The 17,196-nt window shown below is 40.1% G+C and overlaps 1 protein-coding gene across 1 annotated transcript in view; it reads left to right on the forward strand.

Annotated features, from left to right (window-relative positions):
• LOC133642350 (A disintegrin and metalloproteinase with thrombospondin motifs 7) overlaps positions 1–7,319 on the forward strand; it is a 301,060-nt gene extending 293,741 nt beyond the window's left edge. Inside the window, exon 24 of the mRNA XM_062036489.1 lies at positions 7,168–7,319. Coding sequence (XP_061892473.1) covers positions 7,168–7,319 — 152 coding nt within the window. The remainder of the gene's footprint in view (positions 1–7,167) is intronic.
• Positions 7,320–17,196: the final 9,877 nt, after the last annotated feature.

The raw sequence follows: 17,196 nt of genomic DNA on the forward strand, positions 1-17,196 counted from the left end.
ATTTCATAATTCCACAGTATTCTGGACATCTTTTGCAATTTGTTTAATGAACAATGAAGGCTGCAAAGAAGACAATTGTAGGTGGGATCGGTGTATTAGCAGCGGACTACAGCAACACAACCAGGAGGACTTTGTTGGAGAGCAGACGCGCTAGCCGCCGACCTCACTTTGACTTCCTACGTCTCCGGGCCGCCAAACGCATCGGGTGAAGTCCTTCGTCCTTCTGCCGATCGCTGGAACGCAGGTGAGCACGGGTGTTGATGAGCAGATGAGGGCTGGCTGGCGTAGGTGGAGAGCTAATGTTTTTAGCATAGCTCTGTGCGGTCCGGTTGCTAAGTTAGCTTCAATGGCGTCGTTAGCACAGCATTGTTAACCTTCGCCAGCCTGGAAAGCATTAACCGTGTGTTTACATGTCCACGGTTTAATAGTATTGTTGATTTTCTATCTATCCTTCCAGTCAGGGGTTTATTTTTTTGTTTCTATATGCAGTTAAAGCACGATGCTATCACGTTAGCTCGTAGCTAAAGCATTTCGCCGATGTATTGTCCATTTCGCGTTCTCGACTCTCATTTTCAAGAGGATATAGTATCCGAGGTGGTTTAAAATACAAATCCGTGATCCACAATATAAAAAGGAGAGTGTGGAATCCAATGAGCCAGCTTGTACCTAAGTTACGGTCAGAGCGAAAAAAGATACGTCCATCACTGCCTCTCAAGTCCTTCACTGTAACGTTCCTCATCTACGAATCTTTCATCCTCACTCAAATTAATGGGGTAATCGTCACTTTCTCGGTCCGAATCTCTCTCGCTCCATTGTAAACAATGGGGAATTGTGAGGAATACTAGCTCCTGTGACGTCACGCTACTTCCGGTACAGGCAAGGCTTTTTTTTTTATCAGCGAGCAAAAGTTGCGAACTTTATCGTCGATTTTCTCTACTAAATCCTTTCAGCAAAAATATGGCAATATCGCGAAATGATCAAGTATGACACATAGAATGGATCTGCTATTCCCGTTTAAATTTTAAAAAAATCATTTCAGTAGGCCTTTAAATGATAAATGGGTTATACTTGTATAGCGCTTTTCTACCTTCAAGGTACTCAAAGCGCTTTTGACACTATTTCCACATTCACCCATTCACACACACATTCACACACTGATGGCGGGAGCTGCCATGCAAGGCGCTAACCAGCAGCCATCAGGAGCAAGGGTGAAGTGTCTTGCCCAAGGACACAACGGACGTGACTAGGATGGTAGAAGGTGGGGATTGAACCCCAGTAAACAGCAACCCTCCGATTTGCTGGCACGGCCACTCTACCAACTTCGCCACGCCGTCCCTATTAGATTAGCATGCTAATGTAATCATGCTAACGTTTTATGCTAGCTTTTCTGCTAATTTTGTATGTTTACACCTAAAAAGAATGGTTTGTGATACCCGGGTGCTGTCAAGTTTTTATATATATATATATATATATATATATATATATATATATATATATATATATATATATATATATATATATATATATATATATATATATATATGTATATATATATATATTATATCTTATTTTATGTTAATTGGGTGTCCATGGCAAATACGTGCCACGGGCAAAAGAGACAAATACAAATAATATAAGTTGAATCGAATTAAACAAACCAAAATGACAACAACAAATACATCAGTCAAATGGACATCTGCACTCGGGGCAAGTAAAGCGTATTATCCATGTACATGGCATTTTAGTCGGGGTACAGTTGAAGATCAGTTTCTTTTACATATTTAGGGAACGCGCCACATGCTTGAAATTTTGAAGAACAGCCATTCAGTATCAGCCTAATCTTTTCCAGTTTAATCCAGCGGGTGTGGCAGGCGGGCGTTGTCGCCTTCCAGTTCAACACAATGAGTCTTCTTGCCAACAAAGTAGTAAAAGCTACAAGATTATTTTTGGATTTGTTAGGGAAGATGACTGAGGTGGTACTCCAAATTGTCCACTTAGAGCAGGGGTAGGGAACCTATGGCTCTAGAGCCAGTTGTTGCTCTTTTGATGGATGCATCTGGCTCTCAGATTAATTTTAGCTGACATTGCTTAACACGATAAGAAATGAATATTTCCACTGGTAATCAGTTAAAAATAACGTTCAAAATATAAAACATTCTCCTGCATTTTAATCCATCCATCCGTTTTCTACCGCATCTGTTCAAGAAGTCGCATTAATGGTAAGAAGTATTTTATTTATTATTGGTTAGCTTCAGAATAACAATGTTATTAGAAAAAATACAAGACTTATTATACTCAAAAAATGTTGGTGTTATTTAAAAATGCACGCATTTAGTTGTATTCAGTGTTAAAAAATATTATATGGCTCTCACAGAAATACATTTTAAAATATTTGGCTTTCATGGCTCTCTCAGCCAAAAAGGTTCCCGACCCCTGACTAAGAGGATTCGGTTCAATCTTTTCACCAATGATTGCAGACAAAGTATTAGAAATTTCTCACCAATAGTTTATAGGAGTGAACATTTATCACAAAGTTGCTGGGAAGAGGCAACAATGTATAAATCTTGTATGTTGTTGATCCCCAGATTTGACCATCTTAAAAAGGCACTATCGATAAGAGAGGGAAGGAAAGTGTGGTTAGTTGACGGTAGGGATGGCATTCCTGGGATTAAAGGCCTCTCATTTTCTCCTCCAAACATATTGCTGGGTATTGTGGCCAAACAGCTCAATTTTTGTTTCATCTGACATCACATGGACAAAGATAAGACCTTCTGGAGGAAAGCTCTGTGGTAAGATGAAGCAAAATTGAGCTGTTTGGCCACAATACTGTCAGGTTCAAACACCGAACTATCTATTACACAAGACAAGAAGCAAGGAATCACGCAGAGACAGAGTTCAATTTAGCTCATGTGGAGAAACGTTTGGAGCTGCACACTCAGTTGAAGTCTCCCACCACGCTCTAAGGTACAGCCCCACGCGCTTCTCTATTTATTCAGGAGTTCCCTAGTTAACATCACTGAGGCTGCCTCTAAAGGGAGTGGTCACACATATCATGCAAAGCATCTCCAGTACGCACAATATGTGACGGAATGTGCTGGGGGCCTTGTGATTGCCTTGTCTCTGCTTCGTCTGCGTGCTGTCGTCTTATCTTCGTTGAGGTACTTGAAGTCCTTGGCTGTTAGCGGGCTAAGACAAAGAAAACATCTGCGGCGAGGCCACCCCTCATATGCCGTGGAAGATAACAAGTTTTGTGCCCTTGCACGAAGCAGAAAAGAGCACAATAGTTAATAACTAAAGCAACGGCCTTTAAGCATAAGAGTTGTGTGATCATTTATATATAATTATTCTAACAAATACCCAGTAATAGGTTTGGAGGAGAAAATGTGAGGCCTTTAATCCCAGGAACACCATCCCTGCTGTCAAGCATGGTGGTGGTAGTATTATGCTCTGGGCCTGTTTTGCTGCCAATGGAACTGGTGCTTTAAATGGGACAATGAAAAAGGAGGATTACCTCCAAATTCTTCAAGACAACCTAAAATCATCAGCCCGAAGGTTGGGTCTTGGGCGCAGTTGGGTGTTCCAACAGGACAATGACCCCAAACACACGTCAAAAGTGGTAAAGGTATGGCTAAATCAGGCTAGAATTAAGGTTTTAGAATGGCCTTCCCAAAGTCCTGACTTAAACGTGTGGACAATGCTGAAGAAACAAGTCCATGGTAGAAAACCATCACATTTAGCTGAACTGCACCAATTTTGTCAAGAGGAGTGGTCAAAAATTCAACCGGAAGCTTGCCAGAAGCTTGTGGATGGCTACCAAAAGCGCCTTATTGCAGTGAAACTTGCCAAAGGACATGTAAGCAAATATTAACATTGCAGTATGTATACTTTTGACCCAGCAGATTTGGTCACATTTTCAGTAGACCCATAATGAATTCATAAAAGAACCAAACTTTGTGAATGTTTTTTGTGACCAACAAGTATGTGCTCCAATCACTCTATCACAAAAAAATAAGAGTTGTAGAAAGTATTGGAAACTCAAGACAGCCATTGATTGATTGATTGATTGATTGAGACTTTTATTAGTAGGTTGCACAGTGAAGTACATATTCCGTACAATTGACCACTAAATGGTAACACCCGAATAAGTTTTTCAACTTCTTTAAGTCGGGGTCCACATAAATTGATTCATGATACAGATATATACTATCATATATACTATCATCATAATACAGTCATCACACAAGATAATCACATTGAATTATTTACATTATTTACAATCAGGGGTGTGGAGGGGGTTGGGGTAGGATATGGACAGCAAGTAGTGGACATAGAGAGAGAGAGGGAGAGAGAGATCAGAAGGCATAAGAAAAAGTATCTGCATTTGATTGTTTACATTTGATTATTAGCAAACCGGGGAGGGTGTTAGTTTAGGGTTGTAGCTGCCTGGAGGTGAACTTTTATTGCGGTTTTGAAGGAGGATAGAGATGCCCTTTCTTTTATACCTGTTGGGAGCGCATTCCACATTGATGTGGCATAGAAAGAGAATGAGTTAAGACCTTTGTTAGATCGGAATCTGGGTTTAACGTGGTTAGTGGAGCTCCCCCTGGTGTTGTGGTTATGGCGGTCATTTACGTTAAGGAAGCAGTTTGACATGTACTTCGGTATCAAGGAGGTGTAGCGGATTTTATAGACTAGGCTCAGTGCAAGTTGTTTAACTCTGTCCTCCACCTTGAGCCAGCCCACTTTAGAGAAGTGGGTAGGAGTGAGGTGGGATCTGGGGTGGAGGTCTAGAAGTAATCTGACTAGCTTGTTCTGGGATGTTTGGAGTCTAGATTTGAGGGTTTTGGAGGTGCTAGGGTACCAGGAGGTGCATGCGTAATCGAAAAAGGGTTGAACGAGAGTTCCTGCCAGAATCCTCAAGGTGCTTTTGTTGACCAGAGAGGAGATTCTGTAGAGAAATCTCGTTCGTTGGTTAACCTTTCTGATTACCTTGGTTGCCATTTTATCACAGGAAAGGTTAGCCTCTAGAATGGAACCTAGGTAGGTGACCTCATCTTTCCTGGTGATAACAATGTCACCCACTTTTATGGTGAAGTCATTGACTTTCTTAAGGTTGATGTGGGACCCAAACAGGATGGATTCTGTTTTACCCAAGTGTATGGATAGTTTATTGTCAGCGAGCCAGGTGCAAGTTCTACAGAGCTCAGCACTGAGGATTTTCTCCACCTGTGACTTGTCCTTGCCGGATACCAGCAGGGCAGAGTCATCCGCAAACAAAAACAATTCACAGTCGCATGCCGATGACATGTCGTTTATGTATATTAGGAACAGTAAAGGTCCCAATATACTGCCTTGGGGGACTCCACAGCTCACCGAGAGGGGGGGGGACACGGTGCCGTTCACCTCTACCACCTGCTCCCTCCCCTCTAAGTAAGATTGCATCCAGCTCCATGAGGTTTTGTTAAATCCAATTGCTCTGAGCTTATCCAGCAGTATAGCGTGGTTAACAGTGTCATAGGCCTTTTGAAGGTCCAGCATGACCATGCCGCAGTATTTGCCCGCGTCCACCTCATGTTTGATGTGGTCGGTCAGATAGAGAAGGCATGTGTCAGTGGAGTGGTTAGTTCTGAAGCCGGATTGGAATTTGTACATGAGTTTATTAGTGGCAAGGTAACTATCGACCTGTTCATAAACTATTTTCTCCATTACTTTCGAAATGGAACTGAGAATAGAAACAGGTCGGTAGTTGCCAGGTTCCAATTTGCTTCCTTTTTTAAAGAGGGGAGTTACTCTTGCTATCTTAAAATCTTTTGGTACTTGGCCTTGTGTAATTGATAGGTTTATTATGTGTGTGATGATCGGAGCAATGATGGAGGCAGAGTCCCTGAGGAATCTGGAGGGAATATTATCAAGGCCGGTGGCCTTGTTAGGGTGGAGTGCGCTCAATTTTTTAAACACCTCATCAGCTGTGACCATTTCTAATTTGAAATCATCGTTGGATACTCCTAGCTTTCTGTAGAAGGCTTTAGTGTGTTCTACACCAAAGCGACCAGAGTGGTGGGACAGCTTGTTGACAAGAGTTGCGGCTATGCTGGTGAAAAAGATGTTAAGTCTGCTAGCTACCTCCATTTTGTCTGTAATGAGGGAGTCACCCTCCTTGATGCTGATGTTGGTGAGCCTTGTTTTAAGTTTCTGGCTGCAACCAGGAAGCTGGTTGTTGAGAATTTTCCAGAGCTCACGTGGCTTATTTGTGTTTTCCTCTATTTTGTCGTTAATGTAATTTTTTTTAAAGGATTTAGTCAGGTTGGTTGACTTATTTCTTAATTTATTGCATATGCCATTATGTCTTTACAAGTGTATGTAAACTTTTGATCAAAACAATATGTATTGTATACATAGTGATCTGTTGAATGTGTATTAACTCTTCCGCAGGGGCCGATCCCAGCGTACAATACTTACGATACTTATGATAATGCAAAGCAATTGAGAAGACATACAAATACAATACTAAAAAAGGAAAACCAACAATTAATACAAGCAATGGTATCGATAATTCATGTTTTTAATCCAGAAATGTGTTATGTTAACAAAAACTTTTTTTTTTTTAATTGATTTTTAAAAATTATGAATCGACTTAGAATCAGACTAAGTAAAAATCACGATGTAAATGGATTTTTTTTCAGCACTACTATTTTTTTTATATATAAACACAAGGTACAACGCTGCATTTTTCCCCTTTGTATTCAAATAGCAACTTCCAGTTCCGGTGTAAAAAACAAACAAACAAAAAAACTTTTATTTTTTTTTATTTATTTATTTTTTTACAATTTTTGTTCCATTTCTGCCGACTGATAACTTTTATTTTTGATAGATGAAATCTAAATTTTTTTTTTTTTCTAGCTCGTTATCGCTCCTTGACACGAAAAAATTATTTTTTTGTATTCCAAATACATCAATCTTTTTTTTTTGTTTTTCAATTCCCATTCACAAAAAGAAAATGCAGTGACCAAAACATACACTGACCAATTTAGAAACTGATTACCAGCAAAAACCTATTTATTTGTCCACACCTGGAAGCGGGCTTTTGTTGTTGTTTTTTCTTACTACACTTACAAGCAAAAATAAATCTTGTACTTTAATGTCACTTGTGTATGTCTCCCCCCACAGGAGCGTCTTGTCTTCGTGATCGTCTAACATCTCGCTTCTGTCAAACTCTGCACTGGTTGGGCCGCTGCCAGCTGCCTAACGTGCGAGCACAGTGCTGCAAAACCTGCAAGCAGCCTCCAGCAGCAGGGCCTGGGACCACGGCTCACCAGTGAACCCGAGACCAAGGTGACGTTTCCCCGAGATGGTAGGTGGATCGTTACATCTTCAACCAGCTCACTGATAAGTGAAAAAAACCACGAAGGAGACCATTCCCAATCTTTACGGATTTCATCAGCTCAACAGACTCTACTTAAATTCTCTCTTCAGTAATAGCAGGAATGTAAATAATTATTTGCACTTTGTAAATAAGACCGGAATGGTGTTCTAGACTTGAGTGTCACCGACAAAAGGCTACAAAATATTAGCGGTTTCCCATCAATTTAGCCTGCAAACTCCATTATATATTTACACAAGTAGACAAAGCCCACATGGTCACTCATAGGTACAATAGTCTCTTGAATATATACAGTATATGAGTTATACCAGTAAGCAGGCACATAACACCATTGCATGTTATTACCTAATTGGTATAACAGGTTGTTTGTTTATATGTGCCCTGTAATTGACAGGCAGCCAGTCCGGGGCGTACCCTGCGTCGTACCCTCCCACGATTAGAGGTGGGTACCAAATGTGTTACTTTTATAAGCACCGACCGAATTCCGTCTGTACTACGGTGTATCCATTCACGTGAAATCCAACAGTGCCGTATTTCGATTTGTCACTTACAGCCCTGGCTCAAACACTTAGCGAGGAAACAAGCACTCGAGAGGCACCAAATTGCCTCAAAGTAATGCTGCGAGTTTCAATGCCAACAATGCAATTGATAGAAAACGTGAGGCTTCACTTTTCCAAAAAGTGCTAGCTTGATGCTAATTTATATGCTACTGTTAGCATTGACGATTTTACATGGTGATTTCAACAACTCCAAATTTATTAATGATAACACTTTAGTATGGGGAACATATTCACCATTAATGAGTTGCTTATTAACATGCAAATTAGTAACATATTGTCTCTTAATTAGTCATAATTAAGTACTTATTAATGCCTTATTCTGCATGGTCTTATTATACAACCAGTATTTTTGATTGAGACTTTTATTAGTAGATTGCACAGTACAGTACATATTCCCTACAATTGACCAGTAAATGGTAACACCCCAATAAGTTTTTCAACTTGTTTAAGTCGGGGTCCACGTTAATCAATTCATGGTAAGCCATTAACTAAGAGTCTTCCCTCAATAACCTCAGACTTTTTGCTTATTAGTAACCCTAACCCTAACCCTTATATGTTCCCCTATTGTCCAAATGTTTAAAATTTTCCTGAGGCAACTCTCCTGAAGGAATCAATAAAGTACTATCTATCTATCTATCTATCTATCTATCTATCTATCTATCTATCTATCTATCTATCTATCTATCTATCTATCTATCTATCTATCTATCTAAATAACTCTAAATTAAGTCTGTGTTACTTAGAATATGTTCCCCATACTAAAGTGTTACCTTAGTAATTAAAATCTACAACTAAGATGCATGTTACCATCAAACAGCTGGTGTGTCGTAAGTCCAATACTTACAGTATAAACACTTTGTAGGGCACGACATAAGACTAAACATTCAGCTTAACGGCAAAGACTCCTTCCAGACCAGGCAACACACCGTAGCCTATACACCACTGCCATCTAACGTCTTGGAATGGCAACTCCATGCAAAGTCTGCTATATAATACTTGCAAATGAGACTCGGATGTGTCAGAAAACAAGATGTAACAACTGGACAGAACAGTTATCATAATCAGCTCATTTTTAAATGTTACATTGGAAAAATAGATGTTTGACAAGTTAAGTTGATTAACGCATGAACACACACAAAAAGTACCAAAAATTGGCACTGCTGTGTACCAGTGTCAATACACAGGTACCAGGTATTGGTACCTATATGGTGCATACAAATTAGCATCCTTACAAAGGTTAATTCTTTTTCACATTCACAGGTACGTGCACAGATAGAACCCGGGTGGTGCTCAATCTCTTGCAAACAAAACTGTTTCCATTCTGCTCAAGCCCATTTTTTTCCCCGTTCATTTAAGAATAAAAACGACTCACTCTCTCGCCAATTTTCCCCAAATATGTGTTGATATCTGACGGGGCATATATTTCAGTTCTTGTGAGAATTCTTTCCAAGCACCTCCCCGCCCTTCTAAAGTGTTAGTGTTCTACAATGTTTTGTGTCATTTAAAATCCTAATAATTAAGATGAAAGGTCGGAAGTTGAGCTACGCCATAGTCTGTGGAGGAATATTGTTTATATTAATAATGTGATGCAGTTAATGCTTCAAGTCTGCAGAAAACAGTGAAAAAGTGTGTGTATTATCAGAATCTGTAAATCACTTTTGATTATTATGCACTACATTCATCAGTCCGTCCAGGACTTTGAAATTGACGCTAATTCAACGAATGTCCATAAATTATTAAATTATGCGCGGCCTCGCACTTTTGTCCAAAGCCCGTAACTTGTCCACAGAATTTCCCCAATTAGTGTCAGTTTCGCTAATTAGACTTTTGCACGTCAATTGTCTAATCCAGAGATTCTCAAACTAGTGGTACACGGGCTCCATCTAGTGGTACACCGTGGAATCACCCAGTTAAAAATTCAAACAGTGTTACTGTTCAAAGTGTGTAATGTGGCCAATAATATGAAACATCATTTAAGTCAAACCCCTGTCTTGTTTTTAATGAATACTTAGGCCTACTACGCTACTGTATTATGACGTTGGTTATTATGGTGGTACTTGGAAAGCCGAGTGTTTTTTGAGGTGGCACTTGGTGGAAAAAGTTTGCCAAAGAGGAACGTGTAACAATATATCCACTCTTTATTGCTGAAATGGCACAATTGTTGTCCTCCGGCATGGCTCGGAACTACTTCCTGTTCACTTCCGCGATGCTAACTAAGCCTTCTGGGTAATGTAGTATGTAAATATTTAGCAACACCCCGTCATCCTCACTTCCTATTCATTTTAACTATATGTATCCAAGGTAAGAGAATTAAGAACAGATTTTGGTTTGTAATGCTGACCTAGCATTTGTTTACATGTTAGAGATGTTGAAGTGTGATAATAATAATCTCTCACCGGCTCTAATTTACCCCAAAAAATATGTGATGGATCGCTTTCAACAGTTGTTTAAGATGGACAAGCAGACATACACGGGAAATGTTACACAATAATGAAGCCTTTGGTGGTCTTTCTTTTTATAATTTTGATTGATTATGACTATTATTAGTACTTCTAAGGATATAAAATAGTACAGTAAAACATCAATATGGTATTTGTTTGGAAATCTTATGCTTTTTAAGGTTACCAGGAACACTTAAGACACTGATAACCATTTCATAAAGTCGCACGTTGATTCAAAAATAAGCCTCAAAACATCGCAACTTTTGCCACAAGTTTCTGAAAAAGCTGCTGCCAATTTAGCCATTTTAGGCCACTGAATCACAAAAAAGGCAGAAAAATGCTAGCTGGACTGATTAAATATTTTTTTTTTTTTACAAAATAATTAATGGCAGATTTAACGTAGGCCAGCTGGTGTGGCCGTGCAAGAGGACGTTGGTAAACCTCCCTTCCTTCCTTCCGCTTTAAGAGTGTGCATTGGGTTCGTAGCTCGATGTCTAGCGCTCTCATTCAGAGGGCTGAGGTTCAAGCGCACGACAAGACACATTCATTTATTACCGAAAATTCCGGACTGTAAGTCGCTACTTTTTTCAGAGATTTTAAAATTTACAGATTTTTTTTCCCCGCTACTGCCCATAATGTTTTGTGTTCAATAGTTTGCATTAAACCCAAGCAGAGGACTGATATGGTGTGGTATTGTTTCTGCTATGGCGCCATCTTTTGGACAGGTTTGCTCACTGCAAGTATTACGGGTTGAAAATGTACTTCCTGTTTGGATGCCGTAAAATCTTAAATAAGCGTCCATCGCGTTTTTTGCTCGAAAGGATTCGTCATTCATCACTACAAGCAACATTTGTCAGTTTCACAGTGTAACTAAAACAATATATACTTACTAAACCGTCCCATGTGTGATGCCTGTAGGAGTGTTTTCATGCATATTTGTACGCGCTATCGTGATGTAATCAAGCTAGCGTCGTTAGCATGAGCTAGTATGCTAACAAGTTTACGAGTGCCTGTGATAGTATTATTAACTTACCACGGCATTCTTTTTGTACTGTTTTAGTTTCACAAGTTCCTCTGTAAATTCACCAAAACGACACTGTGGAGTTATTGAGTCTGTTTAGCTGATTGGACAGCTTGCTTCCGCAGCTAGTGGGTCCATGATGATGACTTCTGTTTTGTTTGATCAGCCGTTTTATTGCCGTGTTACAGTCGCCGCTTGGAAACAATTAAGGTATGTAAATAAACATTTACAAAATATATCTGTGTAAATAACAACGTAAACATCTGCGGCTTATTGTCCGGTGCGCTCTATAGTCCGGAAAACACGGTAATTAGGGGCCAAGTCCCTTTGGGACAGAGGACCCTATTGTATTTCTAGCGTTCTATTATTATTAGGGACAGAGTCCCTTTGGGACAGAGGACCCTATTGTATTTCTAGAGTTTTATTATTATTATACCGCCGCCTCTTTGAGCTGTAATTTGACCCCCTTAACATGCTTCTAAACTCACCAAAATAGACACACACATCAGGACTGGCGAAAATTGCGATCTATTTAAAAAAACCAAACCCCAAAACTCAAAATTGCGCTCTAGCGCCCCCTAGGAAGAAAACACAGACAAAACTGCCTCTAACTCCCAGTAGGAATGTCGTAGCGACATGAAACAAAAACCTCTATGTAGGTCTCACTTAGACCTAGATTTCATACACTGACAACACCCAGCAAAAATCAACAGGAAGTTTGCAATTCCCCCTTCAAAACAAAAGTTGAGTAAAAACAGTCACCTTTTTTCAAACATTATCTCCTCAGAGCGCGTTTGTCGTGTCGGCTTCAAATTAGCACAGGAGAGAGATTGAACCCTTCTGATTAAAAGTTGATGAAAGAGTTTTAATTACTGCTACGGTTTGGATTTTATGAGCCTCAAAGTCGGTCCCGTCCATCGCTGCTTGCAGCTTTAATTAGGGTCCGCACAGGACCTTTTCAAAAGGAATCCCAAAGGGAGTCCTTTTGCAATGGGACGAAAGGACCCTATTGAAATTGTAATGTTTTATTAGGGTCCGCCCTGTACCCTGTACAAAGGACTCCCTCAGGGAGTCCTTTGTACTGGTTACAAAGGAACCTATTGTTATTGTAAGGTTTTATTATTATTCTTTATTATTATTCCGCACCGTCGCGCACTACTTTGCCCCCCTTAACATGCTTCAAAACTCACCAAATTTTTTACACACATCCAAACTCGGGTAGAGCCCACTTTAGTTAAAAAACCAAACCCAAAAAAACACAATTGCACTCTAGCGCCCCCTAGGTAGAAATCTGCCTCTAACTCCCACTAGGAAGGTCGTAGAGACATGAAACAAAAACCTGTATGTAGGTCTCAGTTAGACCTACAATTCATAATTTTACTTCTTCGGGCGAAAACCAACAGGAAGTTGGCAATTTCCCCTTCAAGACAAAAAATGACTAAAAACACTCATTTTTGATTTTTGAGCTGTAATTTGACCCCCTTAAAATACTTCAAAACTCACCAAAATTCGCACACACATCGGGACTGCGGGAAACTGCGATCTAAAAAAAAAACCGAATCCCAAAACTCAAAATTGTGCTCTACATAATTTTTTGGAAAAAACAGAGAAAAAACTGCTCCTCAGAGGAATAATTTGACAAAACTGCTTGTAACTTCCGGTAGGAACGTCGTAGAGACATGAAACCAATACCTCTAATGTAGGTCTCGCCTAGACCTACATTTCATAGATTGACACCCTTCAGCAAAAATCAACAGGAAGTTTGTTATCTCCATTTCAAAACAACATTTTTGTACCAAACGGTCACCAAACATCAAACATTATCTCCTCTGAGCCCGTTTGTCGTTTCGGCTTCAAACTGCTACAGGAGAGAGATTGAACCCTTCTGATTAAAAGTTGACGACGGCGTTGTGATTAGTGCTACCGTTTTGATTTTACGCGCCTTCAAAGACCCGCAGCACAGATGCTGCTACGGTGCCAAAAATGACAACGAAACTGCGATTAGACCTTCTTTGGCCTCAATACACACAATAGCCTATAATGACAATGTGAACTCAGACACAACTTCCTCTAACTCCCAGTACCAATATCGTAGAGACACGAAACAAAAACCTCTATGTAGGTCTCACTCAGGACTACCACTGGACTAAAGTATTGGACACCTAGGACTAGCACCTGCCAGAAGGCGGACCCGACCAATGCTGCTTGCAGCTTTAATTATTATTCTTTTTTATTCTTCCGCACCGTCGCGCACTACTTTGCCCCCCTTAACATGCTTCAAAACTCACCAAATTTTTTACACACATCCAAACTCGGGTACAGCACACTTTATTGAAAACCCAAACCCCAAAAATCAAAATTGTGCTCTAGCGCCCCCTAGGAAAAAATATCACTAAAATGCCTGTAACTCCCACTAGGAAGGTCGTAGAGACATGAAACAAAAACCTGTATGTAGGTCTCACTTAGACCTACAATTCATAATTTCACATCCTCGGGCAAATACCAACAGGAAGTTGGCAATTTCCCATTTTATACAAAAATGTACTAAAATAGGTCTTTGACCTCTGATTTGACCTTCTCAAAATACTTCAAAACTCACCAAATTTCTCACACACATCGGCACTGGTGGAAATTGCAATCTTAAAAAAAAACCAAACCCCAAAACTCAAAATTGTGCTCTACATAATTTTTTCTAAAAAATTGGAAAAAACTGCTTTTTAGAGGAAAACTCAGACAAAACTGCTTGTAACTTCCGGTAGGAACGTCTTAGAGACATGAAACAAATACCTCTATGTAGGTCTTGACTAGACCTACATTTCATAGATTGACATCCTTCAGCAAAAATCAACAGGAAGTTTGCTATTCCTCCTTCAAAACAAAATTTTTGTTACAAACGGTCACCAAACATCAAACGTTATCTCCTCTGAGCGCGTTTGTCGTTTCGGCTTCAAACTGCTACAGGAGAGAGATTGAACCCTTCTGATTAAAAGTTGACGACGGATAATGATTAAGTGCTACCGTTTTGATTTTACGAGCCTTCAAAGACCCGCAGCACTGATGCTGCTACGGTGCCAAAAATGACAACGAAACTGCGATTAGACCTTCTTTGGCCTCAATACACACAATAGCCTATAATGACAATGTGAACTCAGACACAACTTCCTCTAACTCCCAGTACCAATATCGTAGAGACACGAAACAAAAACCTCTATGTAGGTCTCACTCAGGACTACCACTGGACAAAAGTATTGGACACCTAGGACTAGCACCTGCCAGAAGGCGGACCCGACCAATGCTGCTTGCAGCTTTAATTAGGGTCCGCCCTGTACCCTGTACAAAGGACTCCCTCAGGGAGTCCTTTGTACTGGTTACAAAGGAACCTATTGTTATTGTAAGGTTTTATTAGGGTCCGCACAGGACCTTTTCAAAAGGAATCCCAAAGGGAGTCCTTTTGCAATGGGACGAAAGGACCCTATTGAAATTGTAAGGTTTTATTATTATTATTATTATTATTCTTTGTTTCTTCTTCCGCAGCTTTGCGCACTACTACGCCCCCCTTAACATGCCTCAAAACTCACCAATTTTTTTACACACATCCAAAAAGTGTGCCAGCAGACTTTAGTCAAAAAACCAAACCCAAAAAAATACACTTGCTCTCTAGCGCCCCCTAGGTAGAAAACTGCCTATAACTCCCACTAGGAAGGTCGTAGAGACATGAAACCAAAACCTGTATGTAGGTCTCAGTTAGACCTACAATTCATAATTTCACTTCTTCGGGCGAAAACCAACAGGAAGTTGGCAATTTCCCCTTCAAGACAAAAAATGACTAAAAACACTCATTTTTGATTTTTGACCTCTAATTTGACCCCCTTAAAATACTTCAAAACTCACCAAACTTCTCACACACATTGGGACTGGTGGAAACTGCGATCTAAAAAAAAAACCGAATCCCAAAACTCAAAATTGTGCTCTACATAATTTTTGAAAAAAAAAGAGACAAAACTGCTCCTCAGAGGAAAACTCTGACAAAACTGCTTGTAACTTCCGGTAGGAACGTCGTAGAGACATGAAACAAATACCTCTATGTAGGTCTTGTCTAGACCTACATTTCATAGATTGACATCCTTCAGCGAAAATCAACAGGAAGTTGGTAATCTCCATTTCAAAACAACATTTTTGTACCAAACGGTCACCAAACATCAAACATTATCTCCTCTGAGCGCGTTTGTCGTTTCGGCTTCAAACTGCTACAGGAGAGAGATTGAACCCTTCTGATTAAAAGTTCACGACGGCGTTGAGATTAGTGCTACCGTTTTCATTTTACGAGCCTTCAAAGACCCGCAGCACTAAAGTTGCTACGGTGCCAAAAATGACAACGAAACTGCGATTAGACCTTCTTTGGCCTCAATACACACAATACCCTATAATGACAATGTGAACTCAGACACAACTTCCTCTAACTCCCAGTACCAATATCGTAGAGACACGAAACAAAAACCTCTATGTAGGTCTCACTCAGGACTACCACTGGACAAAAGTATTGGACACCTAGGACTAGCACCTGCCAGAAGGCGGACCCGACCAATGCTGCTTGCAGCTTTAATTATTATTATTATTCTTTTTTCTTCCGCAGCTTTGCGCACTACTTCGCCCCCCTTAACATGCTTCAAAACTCACCAAATTTTTTACACACATCCAAAAAGTGTGCCAGCAGACTTTAGTCAAAAAACCAAACCCAAAAAAATACACTTGCTCTCTAGCGCCCCCTAGGTAGAAAACTGCCTATAACTCCCACTAGGAAGGTCGTAGAGACATGAAACCAAAACCTGTATGTAGGTCTCAGTTAGACCTACAATTCATAATTTCACTTCTTCGGGCGAAAACCAACAGGAAGTTGGCAATTTCCCCTTCAAGACAAAAAATGACTAAAAACACTCATTTTTGATTTTTGAGCTGTAATTTGACCCCCTTAAAATACTTCAAAACTCACCAAACTTCTCACACACATCGGGACTGGTGGAAACTGTGATCTAAAAAAAAAACCGAATCCCAAAACTCAAAATTGTGCTCTACATAATTTTTGGAAAAAAAAGACAAAAAACTGCTCCTCAGAGGAAAACTCTGACAAAACTGCTTGTAACTTCCGGTAGGAACGTCGTAGAGACATGAAACAAATACCTCTATGTAGGTCTCGTCTAGACCTACATTTCATACATTGACACCCTTCAGCAAAAATCAACAGGAAGTTTGTTATCTCCATTTCAAAACAACATTTTTGTACCAAACGGTCACCAAACATCAAACATTATCTCCTCTGAGCGCGTTTGTCGTTTCGGCTTCAAACTGCTACAGGAGAGAGATTGAACCCTTCTGATTAAAAGTTGACGACGGCGTTTTATTTAGTGCTACCGTTTTGATTTTACGCGCCTTCAAAGACCCGCAGCACTGATGCTGCTCCGGTGCCAAAAATGACAACGAAACTGCGATTAGACCTTCTTTGGCCTCAATACACACAATAGCCTATAATGACAATGTGAACTCAGACACAACTTCCTCTAACTCCCAGTACCAATATCGTAGAGACACGAAACAAAAACCTCTATGTAGGTCTCACTCAGGACTACCACTGGACAAAAGTATTGGACACCTAGGACTAGCACCTGCCAGAAGGCGGACCCGACCAATGCTGCTTGCAGCTTTAATTATTCTTTATTATTATTATTCCGCACCGTCGCGCACTACTTTGCCCCCCTTAACATGCTTCAAAACTCACCAAATTTTTTACACACATCC

The sequence above is a fragment of the Entelurus aequoreus genome, linkage group LG02 (genome assembly GCF_033978785.1).
Source record: "Entelurus aequoreus isolate RoL-2023_Sb linkage group LG02, RoL_Eaeq_v1.1, whole genome shotgun sequence".
NCBI lineage: Eukaryota > Metazoa > Chordata > Actinopteri > Syngnathiformes > Syngnathidae > Entelurus > Entelurus aequoreus.